Raw genomic sequence first — 25,152 nt, 5'->3', positions numbered from 1 at the left:
GATTTTCTGGATACTGGGACCTGTTGCTGTGAAAGCGACCAGACAACCGGCACCCTCTTCTGGCGGTACTGGTAAAAACACACGGTTCAAAAACCTTTTGCAGCGGTGCTTTGTCGATAGAACTTAGTGTATTAACGTATCTAGAAATATCCTTGATGAAAGAATTAACCTAGGGTCCCATTTCTATAGAGGCTAATCCCATTAGTTTGGGATCTATTTTAATCTTCAAACCTTTATGGAACTCCAGAGATATAGCAGAGTTAGCATTGCCTAGAAAGCAGATACTCATTGGATGCAGTTCGAGGGGTTTCTGGGATGAATGAGAGTTCCATTTTCCCTGGCTTGTTCCGCCATCTCTCAAATGTTGGTCACTGCGCCTATTGCATCAAAGGTTTGTCCTGACAGGAGGACCATGCTCCGTCAATTCCTTTTTAGGGTCCTTGTCATAACTAGAGAAATTAGATAGTCATTTTGGATCAACAGCAGTTGTGTGCTCCTTGTTGCCAGTGAGAGGTCTAATGCATTCAGATTTCAGTTTGGTCTTATTGGTTTACCCAGCGGTGTTGTATTCTGTGTTCAATATATCACTTCACATGGGGGAAGCGGAACAATCTGTTGACAATGGGTGAACAAGCCATGTTGGTTCCCCGGCGAATTCCAATATTTAAGAATTGGAAGCATTGTATACTTTTTCCAAAGATGGCTTCGAAATTTTCTTTAACTTGCATTGAGAGGAAAGAAACCAAGTGGAATCAGCCTGATCTTGAGTATCAGAATTATCAGTGCCTGGGGTGCATAGAATGACATCAGAGTCATCATTAGCATTGAAAAGGATATATTGAGCCATGTGGTTACATTTTTCTGTATGTTTGCCTACCTCTAGAGAGGAGGGTCGTATGTCGGATTTGTCACCACCTTCCTGCAGAGATAAAACATCTCCAATCATGGCACTGACAGCGTCAGTAATATTTAGAGCAGTTTTATCTGCTGAAGTCACTGGCCCCAGCAAAATAGAAACTGAACCCTTCGAAAAACAAGGGGGCATATGTACAAGCCCCTATCGCCACCACAACATCTGGCGATAGGGGCTTCGCCACATGTACAAGGCAGCGTTAACCCACTTAACGTGGCTTAAAGCTGCCTTGTACATACAAAACACACAAGATGATAGACAGAATGTTGCACATTGGCAAAACATTCAACTCCAGTCACAGATCTGGGTTTAATCCATCATTATTTTGCTCACCACGCCACCCCAGTTCAGACATGGCCATATGCAAATCAGTCTGACCCTGTGCCTCATGGGAACAGTCCAGCCCGAACTGCCAAGCCAGGTCTTCCCTGGACCGGAATCAAGCATCCTAGGACCGGTTTTGGGGTTTCACCCCTCTTCAGCCAGGATAGCTTGACTCCAGTGGCGTAGTGAGCCACTGGGGTGAATGTATGACATTGTTCTGCATTCTGTCCATCAAATGTTGTTTTTACATTTGTCACCCTGAGTGGGAAGGGTATGCCCAGACGTGGGTCCCGTGCTCTCCATGCCACAAGCATCAAGCTATCCTGACTGAAGAGGGGTGAAACCCCGAAACCGGTCCTAGGATGCTTGTGTTCAGTCCAGGGAGGAACTGGCTTGGCAGTTCGGGCTGGACTGTACCCATGAGGCACAGGGTCTAGACTGATTTGCATATGGCTGGGTTCAAACTGGAACGGCATGGTGAGCAAAAAAACGATGGATTTAGGCCCAGATCTCTGTACTGGGGTGAATGTATGAGATTGTTCTGCATTCGGTCCATCAACTGTTGTTTTTGCCTTGTACATACAGCACCCTTTCAAGCTATGGTTAGCGTGAAAGGGGCGCGCAGTGGGTGTTGTGGTGGGCGTTCCACCGCAGCACCCATTGTATTTGATGCTGCCACCTATGTACAAGGGTGGCGTACATAGGAGGCAGTGCCAAAATTAAGACCAGGAAAATCCTGGTCATAAGTTGGCAAAATGAGGAGAAACGCATTATTTCTCCTCATTTTTGCTTTTTCTATGTGTGCTGCCTTGTGCAGCACAAATTGAAAAAGCAAAATGCCATGGTTTGTTTATGTACAGGAAGGTGTCCCTTACTGTACATGAACAAACCTTTAAAAAGCCATTTTGTAACTTTTATGTGTGCTACATGAAGCAGCACAAATTAATGTTACAAAATGGCATTTTAGGATTGTTTATGTGCAGGAAGGGTCACCTTCCTACACATAACCAATACTCCCCTGCACACAGACATGCTTGCACTCTGGTGCAAGGGTGCCTGCATTGGCGCTAAGTTGTTAAACTTAGCGCCATCGCAGGGGGAAACACAAGGCTGCATCACATTCTTGTAAATATGGTGCATCCTTGTGTTTCCAAAGTGGCGGAGCGTGTCGGTAAGCCAAGGAGGCTATCGACACGCTCCGCCACATCCTAGTACATATCCCCTAAGATTTCTTTAAAAGTGTGGTGGGAAAATGAACTTTGTAAGAATCAGTGAGTGCTCTTATTTGGTATATTGCGAGGAAGACTGCTACTACCAGCAGCAAGGGTCTGGGCCAGAATTGCTTCATGGACACTCCTGCAGATGTCCTGTACAATAGAATGCATGGCGGAATTAACTGCCGTGACAACAGAAAAACTTTTACATTGTTTTTAATTTGATTTAAACAACCTCCTTATTTCTTTTTTTTTTTTTTTTTGGTATATGTTTATTGAGAAGTACATGTCAGTTTATAAACAATACATAAAAAAGGGAGTATAAACAAATCAAATTATGGCCACACAATAAATTACTATGAAATGTTACCTTCTCAGATTTTTAAATATAAAAAGGATGATACAGATATCAAAAGATACAATAGTTGAGGTATTCATAAAACCTGGAAAGGAAGAAATAGGAAAGGTGGACTAGGGAGGAGATGATAAAGATAGTATACAGTATGTAGTAAACCATGTATTATAGATAGTTGGAAGATAGTAGCAATAATATCATACAAATATATTATTTCAAGTCAAGATATTCCCACTAACTCAACAATTTCAAATAGGTGAACAGTAAGTCCTAATTCAAATAACAGTGTTAGTGGCTACAGCATCAACAGTCCTAATGATAACATCAACAGCATGAATATAAATAATGATGGTAATGAATTAATAAGGAAATGAAAACAGAAGTAATTCACTTATTGTAGTTCTTAACTAGAAGAAAAATCTGAAATATTACCAGAAATAGAACATTTATTAGCTAGAAAGGGGTTCCAAATTTGGATGAAAGTTGCAACATTGTCCTGCAATCTATAAATGAGTTTTTCATATGATGCTATTTTATACATTTCAATAAGCCATTCGTCATATGTAGGGCATTGTGGTGTTCTCCAATGTCTTAATATACAAATTTTTCCTACAGTGAGTGCAATAGCTATCAATCGTCTTGTATGGTTTGTGAGATTTGGGAGATCAGTAACATCATGTAATAGAACTAATTTTTCCGTTAAAGGAATGGACACTTGTATAGCTCTGTGTAGAGAGGCAGTTATGGAAGACCAATATTCCTTCAAAATTGGGCATCGGAATAAAATGTGTAGTATATCACAGTCCTCCTCTGGGCACCTCCAACAGGTAGATCGGTGTAGTAAACCTGCTGACTTGAGTTTTTGTGGTGACCAGTACCAGTTATGAAGAATTTTGAAAAGAGTAAATTTCATTCTGGCCTCTCTGATACCCTTATCCATGTTCATAATAATATCCTCCCATTCCTCATCGGAATAAGCTACAGTAATTAACCCTTGCCATTTGACATGGAGCTGTGCAAGTAATGGGTATGAGTGTAATTTATGCACTATGAGATTATAAAATCCAGAGACTGCGCCTTTGAATTTCCCCCAAATTTGTAAGTATTATAATACTGGGGAATCCTCAACTGTCCAAGGAAATGGTCCTAGTCTACGAAATAGGGCTTGTTTTAGTTGTAAGTATTTCCCCTCTTGGGAGGGAGGGAGTTGAAATTCTATCTTAAGCATTTCAAAAGTTTTAAGCTCACCTTCTAAAGTGAGTAAGTGATCCAACGTTAGAATACCTGCTCTCTCCCATATATCCCAGGATATAGTCCGTTTACCTATTCTAATATCAGTGTTATGCCATATGGGGGCCTTTCCATGCAGTCTTGGGTCACTCTTAAGAAGTTTGTGGGCATGTATCCACATCTTAAGCATAGATTGAATAATAGGGTTGGAAGTTTGTAAAGCAGGTGATTTATGAGTGTAAAACATGTGCAAACCTGAAGTTGCCTGTACAGTTTGTCTTTCAATGAAAACCCATAGTGGGGGATCATCCTGTCTGGGCCAAAGATAAACCAATTGAGATAAATGGAGGGCTGTATAGTAATGCTCAATACATGGTAAACTAAGACCCCCATATCGCCTGTGAGCAATCAATTTTGAGATTTTAAGCCTAGGTCTCAGGGATCCCCAAATAAAGGTTTTAATACCTTTGTCAATATCTCGCAATATTGATATTTTAACTGTCAAAGGCAACATACCTAAAACATAAGTGAAACGGGGCACTATAATCATTTTCACTGCCTGTACTCTACCCCAAAAAGACAAGTTAAGATGGGACCATTTTTCATACTCTGACTTCGTTTTGGCAATAAGTGGATCTAAGTTATCTTGAATCATACGTTCTAAACCTGTGTTGATGTAAATACCTAAATACTTCAGGCGGTCCACTTTCCATTGAAAATTATAGCCCAAAATAGCTGCTTTCGTTGTACCCCTGGACAATGGTAGAGCTTCACTCTTATTCCAATTGACTTTGTAGCCAGAAATGATCGAGAAGCGAGAAATTGTAGACATGAGTCTAGGGAGTGAAGTAGGCAGATCAGTAAGTGTGAGCAATATGTCATCTGCATAAAGAAGTATTTTTGAGATCCCTGCTGGTGTAGGAATGCCTGCTATTTGTGAACACTGTCTTATTGCCGCAGCCAGCGGTTCAAGTGCAAGAAGGAACAAAAGGGGCGATAAAGGGCAACCCTGGCGGGTACCTCTTTGAACTAAAAAAGATTTTGAAAGGAAACCCCCACAATTCACTTGTGCGGATGGTGTCTCATATAACCATTTGACCTTAGAGATATACTCATTGCCTAACCCCAGCCTATGTAGTGTACGGAACATATAGCTCCATTCAATACGGTCAAAGGCCTTCTCGGCATCTAAGGATAAGGCTACTCTGTCTTCTCCAGCATCCTTGGAAAGCCAGAGTATGTGAGCCAAAGTACGTAGATGGTTACGAGAATTTCTGCCTGGCATGAATCCCACTTGAGAATTATGTATGAGTTTAGCGATAACTTGTTTGAGTCTTTTGGCGAGAATGGTGGCTAATATCTTTGAATCTGTATTCAGAAGGGAAATTGGACGATAGTTACTGCAGTATAATGGATCTTTTTCAGGTTTGGGAAGGACCGCTATGATTGCTTTATTTGTGAGAGAGGAGAGGCTACCAGTTTCCTCTGCTTCTTTATAGGCCTCATAAAGGGCGTCAATTGCTTCGGGTTTTACCCAACGGTAAAATTCCCCGGGAAAACCATCTTCTCCCGGTGCTTTATTGTATGGAAGATTAGAGATTGCTTGGGCAATTTCATCTTTTGTTATTTCGCCTGCCAGTATAAGCCGATCCTGTAACCTCCTTATTTGTGTCAATTTCTTCACCAGTCATTTGCTTTCCATATAGTTATAGTGCGCCAGTAGGTGGCAGCAAAGTAAAAGGAATAGCACAAATCACTATACCTTCAGAGAAGAATATGTTCAGTTTTTCTAAAATTTACTGTATGGAAACCAACACTCTGCTAGCTATAGTAAGTAAAAGGGGGCAGGGTATTCTTGAAGACTAGTTTATATTCCCAGCGTAAAGCCTGACAGCTCTGCTAGATTAATGCAGCTATAATGAGCTTTCCGCTCAAGTCCCAAGCACCTGCAGGCCCGAGTCTATTAACATAGCTGCCATGTTTTCAGGTTGCTTATGTGTGACATTTCCATGTGTGCAGAGCGTTTATGGGTGACATTTCAAGCCGTATGTGTGACACTTACAGTGACACTTTATTGCGAGTGAAAAAAGAATGTTGCATCCATGTTAAGGGATCATTTTTAGAAATTATGCCCTTTACTCATTCATATATGGTGGGTCTTAATAAATGAATTGACCCAGCAAACAGTTCTGGTCGCTGTACAGTACCCCATTTAGGCCCCTCTCTTACTGCAGTTTAGACTTACCCAGTTTTTGTCATATAGTTAGAAGCTTTGTTTTGCGGTTGGACTTTCACATCTGTTTGAAGAAGGGGTGCTTTTGTACATTAAGAGGTTGTGTGGTTTTGTGTTTAGGTCGTAACATTTCTGTAGTTCACTTGGATATGATTTTCGTTGATAGTGGGATATTTCGACATTCTAACATATCGAGAAATCTATACCTCCCGTTGTACGCTATCGCCATCTTGTGGCGTTTGATAAACAGTGCTCGGAGACTAGCTTTTATCCCAGCAAAGTGACAAACTGGAATGGAACTACACGGTTTTATTGCACTTCTGGACACGTTTCAACACACCGCTTAATCTGAACAGCTGTGCAAGCTCTGCCAAGTCTAACTCTTTTGAGTGACAATCTCAGGCATTGCGGCAGTGTGGGAAAACTACTAAAGATGTGTTATTCTAATGCGAGATGCGTTGCACTCGGCAGGGCTGTATAAACATAACTTGAGTTTGGGATGAGCTAGCAGGACAAAAAACAGCAGTGACACGCATGAACGGGGAAATCCCGTGAGGAAACTCCCCGCAACCTCAGCATTTCTCGCGGCTGAAAGGGCCACTCATCAGGAAGTAGGGCTGGTCCCAAGGGAGCAATTAGTTGAAGTGTGGGACGCGCCCCATAAAAGCAGCAAGTCCATAAATAACGGGCCGATTAAGGAAAACAGGGAACTGATGGAGAGGATGTATGCAAGAGGCTAAACATAAAGACAGAATAAGATCTAGATATTATGAAGCATAATAAACAACAAATATAATGGGATGACAGCGTAAAATACTTAACTGACTGACTGCTAGCAGCAAGAAAGAGGAAGGACAACGATTGAAGGAGCTGTTTATAGAGGCTCTAGTGTAACACCTGCGTGGCCTCCATCTGTAGTTCATCACCTAAGCCTGATGGGATGGGTAATTTTCATTCCTATTTGTTTAATTACCTGCTGCTATTGAATTAAACGCAGAAAGAACAGCATCATACGAGTCTCTGGTATTGATCAAAATATTATCTGAAAATTAACATCAACAAAACAGAGATATGAGCGGTCTGCAAAGATACCGTTCATTGATCCAATGATTGTTGACTCCGGAACTCAATCCTGCCAAATCGGTCAGGGGTCTCAGCTTATATTTTAATCAATCGTTGTCGCTTTCTATTTAATCTGCTAAAATGTCTTTCTCCTGCTGTCATCATCTTCGGCTTTTTGCACAACAAACTGTTTTTTTACCTCGAATTGAATATTGCCATTTTCTTTTTCTCGGGCTCCTGCTCTAAAAAGGCTCACCAGGATTCAGAACGCAGGGGTGCGTGCTAATTTCCAACCTTGTTGGCATGCGCTCTGCTTCCCATGCTCCCTAGCACTGGCTCCCGATCCACAGCAATGTAAGACACCGGTCTTGTTCATTGTCTTTTTCATGGTTTCAATGCTCTTTATACTCCGTTGTGTTTTAGTCATTAATCTAACTCTTTGGCTCTCATCTCAGGGGATGCAATCTATTCCTAGAGTCCTGCTGGCACCGGCCTTAGGTTGTTACTATTCCCTTTTGGCCACTAAAGACTAGAATGCTCTCCTTATCTTCCTTTATCTGATTCATGGTTATCTTGCCTTTTGTAAGGAATTCAAAACTTTTGTCTTTAATTCTTCTTAATTTCATTTTAATGGGTTACCTACTCAGCACCAGGATGCCCTTTCGGCAGCTGTGCGCTTTATAAGTTCTTTTTCATAGTCATAAACATCTGATAATTGTCCACAATTTTGTTCTACTGAAATGGAAGGGTATCTGCTGTGGAGGTATATCTAACTCAGAAAAAAAGTGTTTAAAACTCACTGGGCAAAGGACTGCAACTGAAGGCAGAAGCACAGGGGCCCGGTGCAGCACAGTGCCTGTTATCACACTGCACTCTTGATGGTACAATAAGAATAAATTAATAAATAAATGAGCTGAACTGTAAAAAAATTAAATGAGGTAGCTGGTAGGACTACAAATGAGGGCCTCGAATGAGGATCCACCACTGAGTGGGGAGAAAGACCTAAACGGTAGGTGCAACAGTGCAGGAGGGGGGGGGGGGCAGAGGGAAACGTAAAATGGGTAAAAAAGCAGCAAGGCAGGTAGCAAGAAGACAGTAAGAGGGGAAGGGAACTCATGCATTCCCTTAGAGTACAGAAAAAAAAAAAAAAGTGTCCTGCATATTTGCAGTGGAGTGTTACAGCTCATCCAGTCAGAATACTGTGAGGATGAAAAGTTCCTGGATGGGCCAAACACAAGAATAAGCAGGACCTCCATCGCATAAAGAGCAGACTACTGAGAAAGGCAGCAAAGCAATCTATTCATACACAAGGAAGGGAGGGGCTAACCAAAAGCCCACTCTGTATTTATTGGAAACAACAGGTCTGCCTGTCAAAGCTGTTTGTTGCCAAGACCTATCTAAAGAATCATGTTACAGCTGCAAACCTTGGCATGTGCAGTAAAGAAAAGGAAGGACAGTATCCCTTTGACTAAAACATTTCATTAGGTTGATTTTGTTTCTACCAGCTTCTTTGTCCTTGTAGGTCTCAAGCACTAAAGAATTTACTTTTTGTTTGAGATGAACAGATTTTAAAGTGAGTTACATGGCATTTGCGTGGCTAATCTGTGTTGTTCATTTTGAAATTTCCCGTCTGGCCTAGGCAAATAAGTTTATAACAATGTATGTGTTTGAGGTTTCTTCAGATATAAAAATCACAATTAAAACATACCTTCAAACATAAATTAATTTTGTATCAAGCCATGTACGAAAATGGGGAGCTCAAAAAAGGTTTTCCTGCTTGTCTCGAAATTATTGTGAGCTAAAGTCTCTGAGAGTGTAAGGCAGGCTCACGATTCATATGATCAGATATAGAATTCCGGAAACAGGGGTATGCACTTAGCTTAATTTTAAATGGTGAGCAGGTGATAGGCGTGGCCCACCGACACTCGCATTTTCTGACCGTCACATATTATGCATCAGTCGGGAAAAAGTAGAAAAGAAAAGAGGGAAAGAAGGGGGAAAGAGAAAGACTGATAGGTGCATCCAAAACCCAAACATCAGACATTGCATATACATCATCCAATCCTGGATGTTCAGTGCCTAGCTGAAGCTCAACTGAACCAAGTCAAAATTCTTGTAATTTGCCAAAGACAACAAATAATAGAGTACAATCCTGACTCAGTGACATGAACCATGATGGCAGCTTTGAACCCCAACTTTCAAGAATGCCAAATCACTTGGATTAATCCTGGACACCAACTTCACCCTCAGGTAACACGTTGACAAAAAAAGAGATGGTCCGGTACCAGCTCTCCCTTCCAATTAAAGGGAAACCATTTCTTCTAGAAAGTGACTTCATAATTGATATTCAAGCATTCATTCTCTTGCATTTGGATGGAGGTAACGTCATGCTTCAGGGCATCCCAGACTCCATAGTGGCATCCCCCAAGGGGATCCTACACACCACAGAAGATGCCTAAAGAAATATGATCACATAACCCCAGCAGGGACTGAAAATAACCTACACGATTGAGATGAGATCAACTGGCCAGGACTGTTTGATGGTGGATGGAAGGGGCATGAGATGGAATTAGGGTTAAATGGCTTTGGTACTCACCAACAACTACATATGGTAGTGTGAGCACTGATTTTACCGAAAAACCTTCGGCTCCAGCACTACTCTTTTACAAATTAAGCACTGGGCATGCACTTATAATCTTAATCAATAATGATTGGGGACATTTGAATGTGCGAGATGTAAACTCCCACTGAATACATAAATATAATGATTGTGACATCAATGTAAGTGATGACAGGTATGGGCTTGGACAGCTATATTTAAAATGGGCTGTCAGTACCACGCGCGTTGATAACAACGCGGACGTTACATCGTCCGCGTGGTTACCACGCATGGCATTACATCGTAAGTCGTTTCAATGACTTGCGCTAGATGGCGTGCAACACCAGGGAACGTGTTGGATTTTAAGTCCAACACATTCCCTGCTGTTGCGCTAACTGGAGTAGGAATAGCAATTTATACCATTCCTAAATCCAGCGCGCCATCTAGTGCAAGTCGTAGAAACGACTTGCGATGCAATGTCATGCGTGGTAACGCGGATGATGTAACGTCTGCTTTGTAACCTACCGTGTGGTACTTGCCCGCGGTGCAACGTCATATATTCATTTAAAACACACTTTTGACAATCTCCACAATGTAAATCAGTTACATTGTCCTGGAATTTTGAAATACTGTTACCATTCCTGCAGTACGTAACCCTTCAAAAATGTACCTTTAACAGCAATGAGACATAATTTCTCCTAGTATGGGCTTGATGAGCTACGTGCAATGACGTACTATAGGAAACATAGACATCACACTTACCAGTGAGTGAAATAACTGCCATTTGACCATTGCCACAAGTTGCTTTGGTCCTTCCACAGTCCAATCCATCGATCAGCTTTCCCTTTGTGGTCAATCACAAAGGACTAAAAATATAAGAGAAAAATAAGTTTGTGCTCAAATATTAAGAGATCTTCTGCACAAAGTAGCAACAGACGAAGAAAGTTTTGAAACATAAATATAACCCTCAACATTACAGGCTGAGGTTTTAAATAAGTGAATGTCATAGGCAACACCTTTGAATGTTTAAAAACAGCTGGCTCATTGATGAGTAGTCACTTTTGCATCTTGAGCCTACTCTTGTTTTATTCAGATGAAAAGGGTGCTGAGCCCTATTAATTATTTTACAACATTGCAATCGCCCATGTATTCACATGATGGTCTGGACTACCTCTCTTGCATCAGTGGCGATCTCGGAAGATTCCAAAGAGTTAAAATTCACGCGGTTGCTATAAGTCCCTACAATTCAATTTTCTACCAGGGTGGCGATGCACCTTGAAGTTTCACTGTGGCGAATCTGCCCTTTCTGCATGGGCATGCACGATTTAGCCTTAGAACTCCATGCTCTATACCCCAGCTAAACAGGTGTAAAGTGCCTGTGCTCCACTTTTAAACATGGTGAAATTTGCTTATCCTTGACCAAAATATTTTTAAGTAGCATATAGGTATGTAGTATATGGTCTAGAGAACACACTCGGGCCTGGAAGTTAAATGCCACCTGTTGACTGCAAGACCTATTGGGTCATACAGAGAGTTGGCCTGTAAAACATGGCTTCAGGCCCGCCATGTGTAGCCTGACTGCAGCAGCCTGAAACCCTTATTTTAAACCAGTCAAAATAATCCTTCTTGACAGGCAAGAAACGTTGCTGTAACATATTACTAAGTCACCCCTTAGTACACCTTGCTTCCCACAATCTAGGGCGCCTCATGCTTAAAAAGTGGCACATGTGCAAAATTAGAGTTGGCATGCTCCTTCAGCGACTAGCCCCAAACTCTGGGGGTCATTATGATCGCGGATGGATCGCCACTGCCCGACCGGCGGTGGCGATACGCCCACGATAACTCCCCGCCCGCCCTCTATTTACCCCCACCAAATTAGCATGGCGGGGGTACCGCAGCGGACGGAAAGTCCGTCCACCTCTTTTCCGCCGGTCAGATTGCCGACCTGGCAGAAAAGGGAGACTATATGTTGGCGGTGCCTTGCAGGGACCGCCATCCATATTATCATGGGCATTCAGTAAGACCTTTCCATGGCGGTGATGCTGCCATGGAAAGGCCGGCAGAGATTGCTTTGGGGGCCGTTAATGGCCCCCGGGGGGGTGGGGGTCTGCACTTGGGGGGTAACTTTGGCACCCCCCTTCATTGGCATACACAAGGTGGCAGGCACGTTGTGCATGCCAATGCACAACATGCATATTTAACATTGTGGCGGGTGCTGCTTACAGCACCGCCTGCCGCAAAGTTAAATATGTGGGATGCGACTGCCAGGGTGGGGGTCGCATCTTAATGGGCACAGAGGGACCACCGCACCTCTGGCGGTTGGGCTCATTTACCGTTACCGTGTCCACCCACCATAGTAATGGTCCCTTCCATATTTACTAACAGGGCTGTAGCTGGATCCTAGAAAATATCAAAGTACAGATCATAAACTTTAACAGGAAACATCTAGAATAGTCCTTTAAAGACAGCTTTTCATATTTCATGTAAATCCAATTCATTGGTGAAGTTCGATTTTTAATAAATATTTAAGAAAAGTAACTTTTTTAATGTTATCTTTTGCCTGCCTGAAACTCCTGGAGGCGAATGTGTATTAGACTGCCAGGACCTGCCTAGTTAGTGCTTGACCTTAAGGAGGTGTGAAAACTGCTCTCAAAGCAGAACAAAGGGGTTAGGCCTGGAGACATGATGGGCTGGGTGTGAGCATGTGATCCCGATCAGACTTGGAAGAACAGCTTAGGAGGTTCCAGGAACTTCACTGACTTGAAAGGGACAGCGGTGAAGCCTTTTCTTTTCGACTCTAATGTAAATAGAGACCTGGGAGGGGGAAGTCTTTGTCCCTGAGGCCCACACCAGCTAGGCTGGCTTCAAAACCAGTGGGAGGAAGGTGAGGCCAAAACCAGTTTGGAATGGACACAGGTGATTTGACTGCCAATTTCTTTGGCCATACCTCTGGGTGAACACAAGGGTTCTGCACCATGGAGGAAGGGTTTCTATTTTGGATTTTAGGCGTAAGGTGCACTATAGAATTGTTGGCAGTAGGACAAACAGGAACTGCTGAAAAAATAGTTATCGTCACCCCTCGGAACATTTACCCTATTGGTTAGGGAGGAGCCAGAAGTCACCTTCACTCACTGGCTAGGGCAAAGTGCCACTCCAAGAAACACTTCTCATAACAATTACTTGACCTGAAGATGATCAAAAGAAGAATGGAGCTTGCTTGCTGTAACCTGAGAAGGAATCCTTGAAGGACAGGACCGGCTCCTTCGTATACCCAGGACAAAGAAGCAGACTTCAAGCGTCAGCCGGCTACCCCCAGTGTGTGGCTACAGGAACACAACAAGCTACAAGAGGCCTTTAGCTGAAGTGACCAATTGACCGGTACCAACTGGAACTGTACTGGACATTACTGGTGGCCTCTGTTGAAGTGAATCCTGGACCGTAAGTGGTGTCCCTGAGGTCACGGGACCCTAGAAATTACCCAGACTACCAGCTCCTGAAACACTGGTAAGGTGGGGCTTATACATTTTTTGGACTTCCAAGACCTCAGGAGCATTAGCAGGACCTCATGGCAAAGTTATCCTATTTTGATGCAACTTCGTCAGATAAAGCTTCGACTTGCCTGAGGAAGGATTATGAACTCCATAAAAAAGACTAAGGGCCAGATTTACTAACCTTTCTCTCAATGCAATGCAGCAAATGTCCTTGCTATGGTGCATTGCATGAAAGGGAGAGAGCAGAAATGCACCATAATTACTAAGTCATGGCCCACTTCTGCTCTCTCAAAGCGATGGCGCACTATGTGCTGTCTAGCTCCAACACATGTACCCATGCACCATGTGTCTGCATTACTGCCAGGATTGTTTTTGTGCAAGAAGAGATGCTTTTCTGCACCTAAATAATCCTTAGACGCATGTTTCTCTTTCTAGGTCTGCAGCAGAATGTGGCACACTTGGAAATAGGAAGTAATAAGGAGAAATCAAGATATTTATCCTGGTTACACCCATGTTGGGTAGGCGCACCATTTTGATACAAACCCAGGATTAAAATTCTTTGTAAATCTTTGTTTGGGTTAGAACACATGTGTGGATACTCTGCCCATTTAACGCCTACACAATACAAGGTGATTCAAGACAGCACTTTGCACTGCCTTTTGTTACTTTGTATTTACTAAACTATTGACTTTGCGTGGCTTAATCAATGCCAACATAGATTTTGTGTTGGGATGCACCACAAAATCTTAGTGAATCTAGGCCTACGGCGAAAGGAAAAGACTTTGACTGAGATTAATCTGCTTGGTTTATCTGACCCACCCTATATGAATGCCAGCCTGAAAACCCGCCATTTGTCCCAGTCTTTTGCTACTAAAGACTTTTTGGCACTATTTTTTTAATTTTATTGAAATTGTGCATGTTATCTATAAGCATTACAAGTTAATTTATTCAACTCAACCAAACATAACAACGCGTGGCATAGAAAAGGTACAGTAGTACATACATTCTGATAACTAAATGCATATGTATTGCAATGCGGTAAGTACAGTAAGTCGATGTAACCCAAGGTAATCATACTTCAGAGTCAGGTGGCGCTTCATTGGGTTGGTAGCGGAGGTACTGTTGCAGCGGTTCCCAGATGTCCTTTGGCCTGGACGTGGTGGGCAATTCCTCGGCGTATACAGCCAGGGATTCCTGACAATATACCATGTCTTTTAACCAATGGGTAGTGGAGATAAATCCATGGTTCTCCCAGGACATAGCCACCCTGCACTTGGCTAGTAATAACGCTATTTTGATTAGTCTGCACGTCATGCCTTTCAGCGGCTCCATAGAGCTTAGTCACCAGTTTATGGCTTGTGGGGCAGGTGAGCAATGTATGTAAAGGTTGTAGTGTCGGAGGTTCGTTCTGGAACGTTGGGTAGTGGGCCCGCAGTGCTCCACAAAGCCTGTGAATGGTACAAATGAATAGAGGCAATTGTCCAAGTATATAGCTGAGGTCAGCCGGAGTTGTAAAACTATCATCTGGGAAGACATCCTGCATTTTGTCTTACTTAATACTTTAAAAAAATCCTATCTCCGGTTGCTTTTACTGGTTGACCTCAGGTTAATGTAGTGACGTTTGGAGTTTATCTTAACAAGTTACTGGTGTTCCTTGAGGTGTGCGACCCGGCGATGTGGCGAGCGCAAGGTAAGTGGTTTTATTCAGTTTATTTTCTCTATCCCGTTGTATGTTGACTTCCCCCTTGCCCTGCCCCCGCACCGTCACTCTTACCTGTACTGGCTACGCCTGTAGAGGACCCTTTTATTAGTTTTAATGTTGCCTCCTTTATATGGAAAGCCCTTAGGAAACATCTTAACTCACATCAACCCCTCTTCTGATATTTTTACGTGACATCCTGATGGTCCAAACCTTTGTCTACTTCCACTGTGGGCTTAGTGTCCCATTGTGGAGCAACAGCTTGGTAGAGTAGTCTTAATGTTCTGTTCCTCGAAGGTGCCAGCATGATCTAGTAGGACTCAAGATTCACAGTGCTGCAGTGATGGTCTGAGAGTGATGTTTAGATGGTTTTCAAATTTCTTTATATAAGCATAACGGACCCTAGAGAGAGGTTTTTGCTTTATAGATCTTTGTGGCTAAACAGGTGTCCCCTCAACATTGCAAATAGATAGATAGATAGATATCCGATCTAAACTCACTAAATCGCATTTGCACTTTATAGTGAATTGGCTGGCTCCACGGATTTGCAAATGCTAGTCTACGCTGTAGATTTGTTACGGCTGATGAGCACAGGAGAATGTTAGGAGCCATGTGACAACCTGTTTGTATTCGGTTTTACCGGTCTGCAATTTGCTACCTTAGCTTAAATTCTGCACTTTACATTTTGTATTTTATATTGACATCTTTTGCCTAAGAGTTTTATTATATTCTCAATGCACCATGTCATATTTTGTACTCTTGATGAGATGTAACACTGATATGACAAGGACCCTTTCTTTGTGGTTTGTGAACTGTTATTTGCATTTCATGGTTTTATCTCAAACTGAATAAAGATCTTAAATCGAATTGATTGACTGGTCTACCATCAAAGTGGGCTGCCCATCAACAGATTGAGTTCTAACAGGAGAAGTGTCCACTCTCCTGGCCGCAAATACAACTATGGTGGCTATCAGATAGTATTGAAAGTCTAGCTCAATATCTAGCTTCTTTACAGGTGGTGGTGGTGGTGGTAGGGTAAAGGCATCAGAGGCAAGATGGTATTTGCGCTTACTGCAGATTTTCAGGTTTAATTCAGTACATATCAGGATCCCACAAATGCCCTACTGAGTTGTTTGGCCTGAGACCTTGCACTGGGCATTTTTTAACTAGACCGCTTTAAAGAACTTAGCTGAAAAATGTGCACAATTCAATGACACATGCCAAGCTCACAACATAGTACTGCAGTGGTACAATGCATGCCTTGTGTGCATACATACTAGTAAATGTAATGACAGTGTGGCATTGCATTGTCACTATGCCATGTGCTTGGTGTCCTGAATTGTGTAGTAGTAGTAGTAATTGTCTAGTATCTATTATTCAACTGAAATTTGTAGCATGTTATTACTTAGGGGCATGCAACGCAACGTTGCCTGTCTGTGGTTCCATATATTAACGCTAACAAGAATATTCATTAAGTTTCCAAATTAATTTCCCTAACTAAACCCACCTCAATCCATGTCCCTGCCCAACACATGTCCTTTTTGGTTGGATACCTGCGCTGTTTGTTGGGAAATCTCACTCATCACCCCCAACACCACACAAAAGTTATTAAGTAAGTCACGACCATGACTATGGGCCTATATTTCACAATATGATGGATCGTGAGTCCTGCTATGATCAACACCAAATGAGAAAATGTCATGTTTTTCTAAGAACATTTCCAGACACAGCAATGCATAGTGACTCTCGAACAGGGTCACACAGCAAACAATGGGTACTTTTAAAATGGGGTAACACAAGTACAAATTATCTATGGTGTTTCGAAACACCTGCTTAGTAAGAGCTATTTTAAAAGGTGCTGTTCTTTACGTGAACATGCGGATTTTACCACCAACAAGGTTGAAGGTGATGATTAAATTAATTTAATAAACCGATAAATCTGACTAGAGAGTATTAAATGAGAATCTTGACAATTTCCTATTCCTGGTATCATCCGTTTTCAAATGGCGGCTGCTGTTAAATAAAAGTGATGGGGGGCACGGGGGCAGCCTAGGGGCAGCAGGGGGGGCAGGGGGGGGGGGGGGTAGGGATCAAAGAAAATAGCACTTACTTGGCTGCCGCCGCTTCGGTACTCATTTGTTCCTCTGCTCCTCTCAACTCCCAGCACTCCATGCACAAGCTCCCAGACTCCCTACACCAATCCAGATGCTGCTCTCATGCTAGTAATACGCAGCATGGGGCAAACTCCAGGATTGGCCTGAGCGATCTGATTTGACACTCAGTCAGGCCCTGGGAGCCCGTGTCTGTTCTCCACCCAGCTGTGCAGCCCATCGCGCGTGGAGAGATCTAAGTGGCATGTCAGTTTGGCCACCCTAGGATGGCCGTCCAAACTGACACACACACTTGCAATAGTGCCTATCACTTCTCCTGCTGTCAATTAAGATGGCCCGGCCCCACCCCACTCTCGACTTGGCTCAGCGAGGAAAATAAAATAATTATAAGTTGTTTTATTATCATTTTATTTTCCATGTTTTCAATGCTTTGAGAGCAGTGGGCAATGCTTGTCCGCCTTAACGGAGGAGCTGCCACTGCCCTCACAGGTAAAAGACAGGGTGACTAGAGACAGGATGTCCACTGCATTTTCAAAGCTCTTACCAGTTCCTGCTGATCATCAAACACAGCCAGCGAGGAATGAGTCGACTCACATGACTCATTAGCTGTGGTCCAGTTTCCTTCGGCTTCGGAGAAACAGTGACACTTGTTCCGGTAACAGATCCAGCCGTCACCACAAGGGGGCGTCATTGCCAGTTTGCGATCTTTGCAGTTGGGCGTCCGTTTAAATTGAACTATTAAAATAGAAACATTTCTGTCATTCAAAATACAAATATATTTTTTATGCGAAGCACATTAGACCTACAGTGATCACTGCTAAAGAGAGGGTGACGTGGCAACTGAATGGCGGAAATCTGGCACGAGGGCAAAAACCTTATACCATTGCAGCCCTCCTGACCTTTACATGTGCCCCCCTGGTCAAAGGCAGCCCTGGACTACTCGACTCAGCACTAAACGTTAGAAAGATGTTAAATAAAGAGGGAAACTTTTAGTTAAAGGCTAATTGATGTCAAAAAAAGGAATTGACTAGGAATCCCACAACTCTTGACTTTAGGAACACATTCATTTTTTCAAGACATCTTGCAGCAAAAGTGTAAAAATATTATAAATTCTCTTCAGAATTCAAAAAGAGTATTTCATTAATATGGAAAACCACTTTACCTTAGTACTTCAGATTATATCAGTGCATTGAGAAGTATTTTTTTTAAAGTGATAGCTTTCAAACATGAATTTAGAAACAAATGTTATCCCCACCCTGACACAATGACAATAGAGAACTAAGTGGCAAGTCAGTTGTTATGTGCATTCTTTGAATTGCCTGGGTTCTTATTATACATGAACAACAATAGGCCTGCCGTAGGCTCGAGAAGAAGTGACACCAGGAACAGACACTGGACAGCAACAAAGCCTACAAGAGCGTCCTCCGCAGACACCTTCAACTCATCCGAATTACCAAACGGACCTCCTTCAAAGAGCACATTGACAACGCACACAACAGCAAGGAGCTCTTCAACACCGTGATGGAACTCTCCAACCCTAGCTCCAACTCCAACGACATCCCGCCATCACAAGACCTCTGCGACTCCCTAGCCACCTTCTTTCACAGCAAGATTGCAGACATCCATGACAGCTTCAGCAACCAGGCCCCCCCGACAGACACAGACACCTTAGACTCACCGCCCCCCAGCCACATCGACCCCCTGCTTTCCTGGACCCACGTCAACAACGAAGACACCATCAAAATCATGAACACCATCCACTCCGGTTCACCATCCGACCCATGCCCACAACACATCTTCAACTAGGCAAGCTCCACCATCGCACCCCATCTCCGCAAGATCATCAACAGCTCCTTCGAGACCACCACCTTCCCAGAGAGCTGGAAGCATGCCGAGATCAACGTCCTACTCAAGAACCCCAAAGCAGACCCCAAGGACCTCAAAAACTTCCGGCCCATCTCCCTCCTCCCGTTCCCGGCAAAAGTCATCGAGAAGATTGTCAACAGGCAATGGACCTCCTTCCTCGAAAAGAACAACATCCTGGACCCGTCCCAATCTGGATTCCACAGCAACCACAGCACCGAAACAGCCTTCATCGTAGCCACCGACAACATCAGGACCATGATGGACAACAGAGAAACCGCAGCCCTCAGCCTCCTGGACCTGTCGGCCACCTTCGACACTGTCTGCCACCACACCCTCCGCACACGCTACCACAACGCAGGTATCTGCGACAAAGCTCTGGACTGGACCACCTCCTTCCTCACCAGCAGAACCCAGAGTGTCCGCCTCCCCCCCATTCCGCTCTAAAGACACCAAGATCATCTGCGGCGCACCCCAAGGATCGTCCCTCAGCCCGACACTCTTCAACATCTACTTGGCACCGCTCGCCAACATCGCCCAATCACACAACCTCAACATCATCTCATACCCCAACGACACCCAGCTGATCCTCTCCCTCACCAAGACCTCCCACCACCGCCAAATCCAACCTCCACGAAGGAATGAAGGCCATCGCCGAATGGATGATGGACCGCCACCTGAAACTGAACTCGGACAAGACGGAGGTCCTCATCATCGGATCCACCCCCTCTGCCTGGGACGACTCATGGTAGCCGGCCGCACTGGGAGCTGCACCGATGCCCACTAACCACGCACGCACGCAACCTGGGAGTCATCCTGGACTCCACATTGTCAAGTGAACGCTGTCTCCTCCTCTTGCTTCAACACCCTCTGCATACTCCGCAAGATCTACAGATGGATCCCCACTGGTACCAGAAGAACAGTCACCCAGGCCCTCGCCAGCAGCAGACTGGACTACGGCAACACTCTCTACGCAGGAACCTCAGCCAAACTCCAGAAACGACTACAACGCATGCAGAACACCTCTGCACGACTCATCCTCGACATTCCCCGCCACATCACATCACACCTGAAAGACCTGCACTGGCTCCCAGTCAACAAGAGGATCATCTTCAAGCTCCTCACCCACGCTCACAAAGCTCTCCACAACACCGGACTAGCGTACCTCAACGAACGACTCACCTTCACCCCGAACTGCCATCTTCGCTGACCTCGCCCTCGCCCCCATCCCCCGCATCTGCCAAGTGACCGCTGGCGGCAGATCGTTCTCCCACCTCGCCGCAAAAACCTGGAACACCCTCTCCATCTGCCTACGACAGACCCAGGACCTGCTGGCCTTCAGGAGACTCCTCAAGACCTGGCTGTTCTAACAGTAGCAGCACCCCCGCATGCCTCGAGACCCTCACGGGTAAGTAGTGCGCTCTACAAATGTACTGATTGAACAATATACTTTATTAAGTCAAATACAGCAAAAGATTTGCACAGCACCCATCCTACAGTCATATTTCAAGGTCGTCTTGCATATGATAAATAATGAAGAAAAAGTTTGTCAAGTGTAATAATTGCCGAGGGTCACACAATTTAGTAAAGTGAAGAAGCTGGGGTTAATCCTAGGCCTGGGTGGTGTTTGCAGAGTTAACTCTACGAAGTGACCAAAAGAAATCTGCAGCGCTACGCGGAGTTCCGCAAGCGGCGGAGTGCATTAGATCACACCGTTAATGCTGAATTTTAGTGCAGGCTGTTTGTCCCGTGCTGGAAAATCAGTGTGAACGGCACCCTGCGTAGCGCAAGAGAGTGCAGCTTCTTTCTACTGCTGGAGTAGATGTTCTACTCGAGCAGCAGCTTCCTCAACGCGAATGGAAGATTCTCAACGTGAGCGTTAGCAGCCATCCATGACCACCCGCTTTGAGAAATCACGCGAAGAGGAGGTCTGGAGTAAGATTTTCCTTGCTCATCAACTTAGTGAGTGAGAAAAGAAATCCGCTTTGCGGAATGGAGTTTATCAGAACGCCGCACACTACGCAGAGCATGGAGTGGGGTAAAACTCGCAAATGGAGCCGAAATTCACACCCAGGCCTAGTTAATCCTAAGTGTACTGGTTTCTCATTGTGCAATTCAGCCACTAGATGTATATGGTTCACTTTCCCTACACCCACCTTACAGGCAAACACCCCCTGCCTGACTGCCACTTCTAGCATCAATGCGCCCACCCCTCTGTCACAGCACAGAACAGCATTTTGGACCCTGGGAACATTTTTGCAAGTACCCATGCCTTACATACTCTCAGCTGTTTGCACCGAAGGACAAACTCTGAAATCAGAACAACTGCTCTGTTTGTCTATAGTAGGAGTGTTGATGTGCGTGTGTGGTTGGGTAAGTGCACTTGACCGAAGTGTTAATAATTTATCAGGTGCGAGAATGATCAGCTTATTTGGAGATTTCCTGTGGCAATGCAGCATAATATGCCAACTTTGATACGTTCCACTAAAACAATCTGCATGCCCTGACATCTTTCACTTCTAAAATTCCACCAAGTTGAACTGCAGATATGTAATGGTTGGTGGGAAGAAAAGGGTTTTCACAGCCAGTATTTAGTGATGTGGTGGAGATCACACTACTTATAATTGCCACACCTGTGGCCATAGGTGTTTGCGCAGGGATCACAATTTACTGGTCCACTCATAATCATGCCCTATACATTCAGCACCTCACTGCCAGAGTGCAAGAGCTACTCATGCATGACATGAGGACACCTGAGAGCTTGAGAGTCGGGATCCTCTCAACTGCCCTCCTGGCACCAGTCTCCACAAGAGCTAAATATTACAGGAAAATGACTCCTGAATGTCCCATGCTACCTGCACATCTCATCTAATAATTTATCACAGCAATAATAATAATAAATAGTTTTTTTATTGTTTAGTTAATTAAAACCTTAACAATTTGAGCACAGTTACACGTAAAACAATGACTATTTAATACCACCTCTGAATAAAACAGTTTTAAAATCATTGCAAAATACAGTACAGCCAGCTATCTTCTAAGATGAATAAAAAAATATACAAGTAAGCTTAATACATAGGAGGATGGCTGAGAATTATAGCCTGTTGACCTGTGCCTAAGGGCCATTCTATATTTTTGACAAATGATTCAAAATCTCCTACTATGGTCATTTATATAGTAAATGTTCTTATAATCCAGATTGCTTTTGTTGTCGTTCTTTGTTCTGGAGTGGTTCTTCACCTTTCTGTCTTAAAGTGTTTCCTGATGTGTTAATCTTACCATGAGATCATGTAAATTTAAATATTTTATCGGTTTGCAATTCAGCTGCTATTCTTACAGGCCCAAAGTTTGTATAGTTGCTGCTCTACATATTCTGGTCCCTTTTGCCATAAAGGCTTTATTCAAATATTCTGTATGTGTGGACAAATGCAGATTAGATGGATGAAGTCCTCTTTGGTTCCACCGCAAAGTCTACATACTATGGACCCGCTATACTTCCAGGATGGTTGGTCGGCAAGTGATGGTAGCCTACCAAAGTGAATTGGCATCAGGTGTTTTTTTATTCTTGTTAAAAAGGTGAGGCGTAGGTAGGCTGCCGGTTGTAAGGTTTTATAATTTTTAATTGTCATCCAGCTATGTGATCTAAGGCTAAAGGTATGCTTATCAAGTAGCAGTGAATTAAGTTTTGATACTTTATTTAGTGTACGTTTAAAACTTTCAAAAAGGAGGTTCTTGTTCCAGAGCTCAACAGAGTTGGTTAATGCTAATGCATTAAACAGATACTGGTTGTATGTTGAGTTTTTAATTTTCGACCTCTTCCCATAAAGCCTCATTGAGCGGGCTGTGAGCCAAATTTTGTTTTATTTTATACCAGCACTTTATCGTTGAATACAATCTCCCTACAGTTTTGTTAGTCAGGATTAATTCTAGGCGTACCTGCGATGGTGAGGCAGAATTAGGCAGTACATGCACGTAAGACGTACGACTTAGTGTTTTTTTAATTACAGAAGGGGACGCGAGGACCAAGGAGCAGGACGGAGAGCAGCCAGGCAGGGGAGGCAGCAGACAACAGGTAAGTGGCTTTTTTTACATTTTTAAAGACTTTGGGAGGCAGGAGGGAGCGGCTAACTCCGCTCCACCACGGAGGCGGAATCTTTAGCCTACTCCGCGTTCGCCACGGAGTGCAGTTACCCGCCCAGGGTTATCACTGGACATTATTATTTGGATCAAGCTTTCTCCTTGGGCACTCTGTAGGACTTGATATACTGAGCTATTATCAGCAGTATATTTAGGTTTGTCATTTGATTTTAACAAAAAAAAGGCCAGAGATATTGTGGTGATATTGGTTTAATAAGTTTTATGCCCCGTGTTTCGAATTGACTGGAGCATTCCAGAAAACACAGCACTATTTCTTCTGATTACCATGCTGTGCAAGTGTATTCCTTATGTTTTTGATCTTACATTGCGAGGAACTATACTGTTAGGAGGTTTGAGGATACTACATTTTTTAACGCTGAAATCTCTGCTGTTAGTTTTAAGATGCTCCCCCTATTTAGTTTGAGATGTCGACACAGCAATAAATTTGGCACGGCAACCTCACCCACCAATATAAAATAACAACCGATTCGGTGAGGGAACCAGCCTATCATAGGTCAAACTCCCATTTCTCTAGGGGAGCCAGTGCAGCAGGTGGAACCCATCCGCCCCACAAGCTCCCATTGAGAAATGGGAGTTCGGGGAAAGGCCTGCACTGAGAACTAAGTGGCAAAGTGCCTGCCACATAGTACAGGGATTTTCAGGGGGGCACCTTGGGTGCCCCCAAGGCCACATACGGAGGGCCAGGGAGCAAGGGGGCCCTGCTTGGGGCCCCGAAAGTTGCTTTCCGATAGACTTTCGATGTCAGAAAGGCCGACATGGAAAGGCTGTCGGAAACCAACATCATAATCCAGACAGCAGAAATGCCGTCCTTAAGGGATTATGATGCCATTCCGACTGGCCGATAGGCTCCTCGAGTCTGACGGAACAGCGTCAGATCCCTCGGCCGGTTTAAACTCTGGTCGCAGTCATTGTAATACTGGGTCAGACTTTAAACCTACAATGTCTGTCGGAAAGCCTCTGATCAGCAGTCGGAGGCTTTCCGACCAACATTGTAATTAGACCCATTGTGTTAATCAGAAGCAATGAAAATATAAAAATAGACAAAACAGACACAGGAAGAGTGGGATTTCACCTTGCAAATTTCATGTAAAAGTCTTAGGAGGTGCAATAATCCACTGAGCTATGTTCCTTTTGGATTCAGCATACACTGTGGCAGGTCAAAGTAGAGTTCAAAGGATGGTTCATTGTCTTAAACTGCTGGCATCTGACATCTACTGCTATCCAAAGGTCAATACCTGGTCAGCCTTACATCTCCCAGAGGAGGATATATTTACTACTATTAAATTGTGTAATAGCGCCACGTGTAACTTACAATGCTTATAGCCAAAAAATGTGGCAAGACATGCTCTATGTTGGATGTAAAATAAGCAATGTTTGAAAATGCGGAGGATGTAGGTGTAACACACCATACCCTTGCCCATTATCCATCTCCTTGGAGGACATACAGGTCTGTTGATGCAGCTTGAATTTAAGGGGTTGATTTTTGGAGACGTACACCCTCTACTACAAGGAAAGGCCGGTACAGGTAGTGCTTTGTAACCATGCACAGCAGGGCCAGTGTTCAGAAGCTCCATCTGCCAGTGCCAGTCACAGACCCCAGGTTCCATGGTTGGTGAACAAGGTGCTTCGTCAAAATGATCAGCTTGGTTATAAATGGCTATACAACTTTGAGGGCCATATGTGTGTCAATGTAGTTGATCTCAGCATCCCTCCTCTGGCTCATGATAATTTTAACTTGTAAATGATCACTAGCATCAACACTCTTCCTATGATGTTGAGGTATGAAATGGATCAGGTCTGCCATAGAGAGCAGGAGATCGCTGGCATAGAGGGAGATCACATATTCCCAGCCTGGGCACACCTTATCCCACACATCTGGGCATCCACTCTCACCAAGTTT

At 43.8% G+C, this 25,152-nt stretch overlaps 1 protein-coding gene across 2 annotated transcripts in view; it reads right to left on the bottom strand.

Moving 5' to 3' along the window:
* The window catches only part of LOC146812969 (C-type lectin domain family 2 member B-like), a 75,782-nt gene that overhangs the window by 11,055 nt on the left and 39,575 nt on the right, over positions 1–25,152 (bottom strand). For both annotated transcript variants that reach the window (XM_085619996.1, XM_085619997.1), the window contains exons 3-4: positions 17,776–17,966; positions 10,693–10,796 (exon numbers count right to left, since the gene is read on the bottom strand). In XM_085619996.1, coding sequence (XP_085476122.1) covers positions 10,693–10,796; positions 17,776–17,966 — 295 coding nt within the window. The remainder of the gene's footprint in view (positions 1–10,692; positions 10,797–17,775; positions 17,967–25,152) is intronic.

This window comes from Triturus cristatus, chromosome 7 (assembly GCF_964204655.1).
Source record: "Triturus cristatus chromosome 7, aTriCri1.1, whole genome shotgun sequence".
NCBI lineage: Eukaryota > Metazoa > Chordata > Amphibia > Caudata > Salamandridae > Triturus > Triturus cristatus.
Note: the sequence above shows the minus strand (reverse complement) of the source record. Positions and strands in the feature narration are given on the sequence as shown.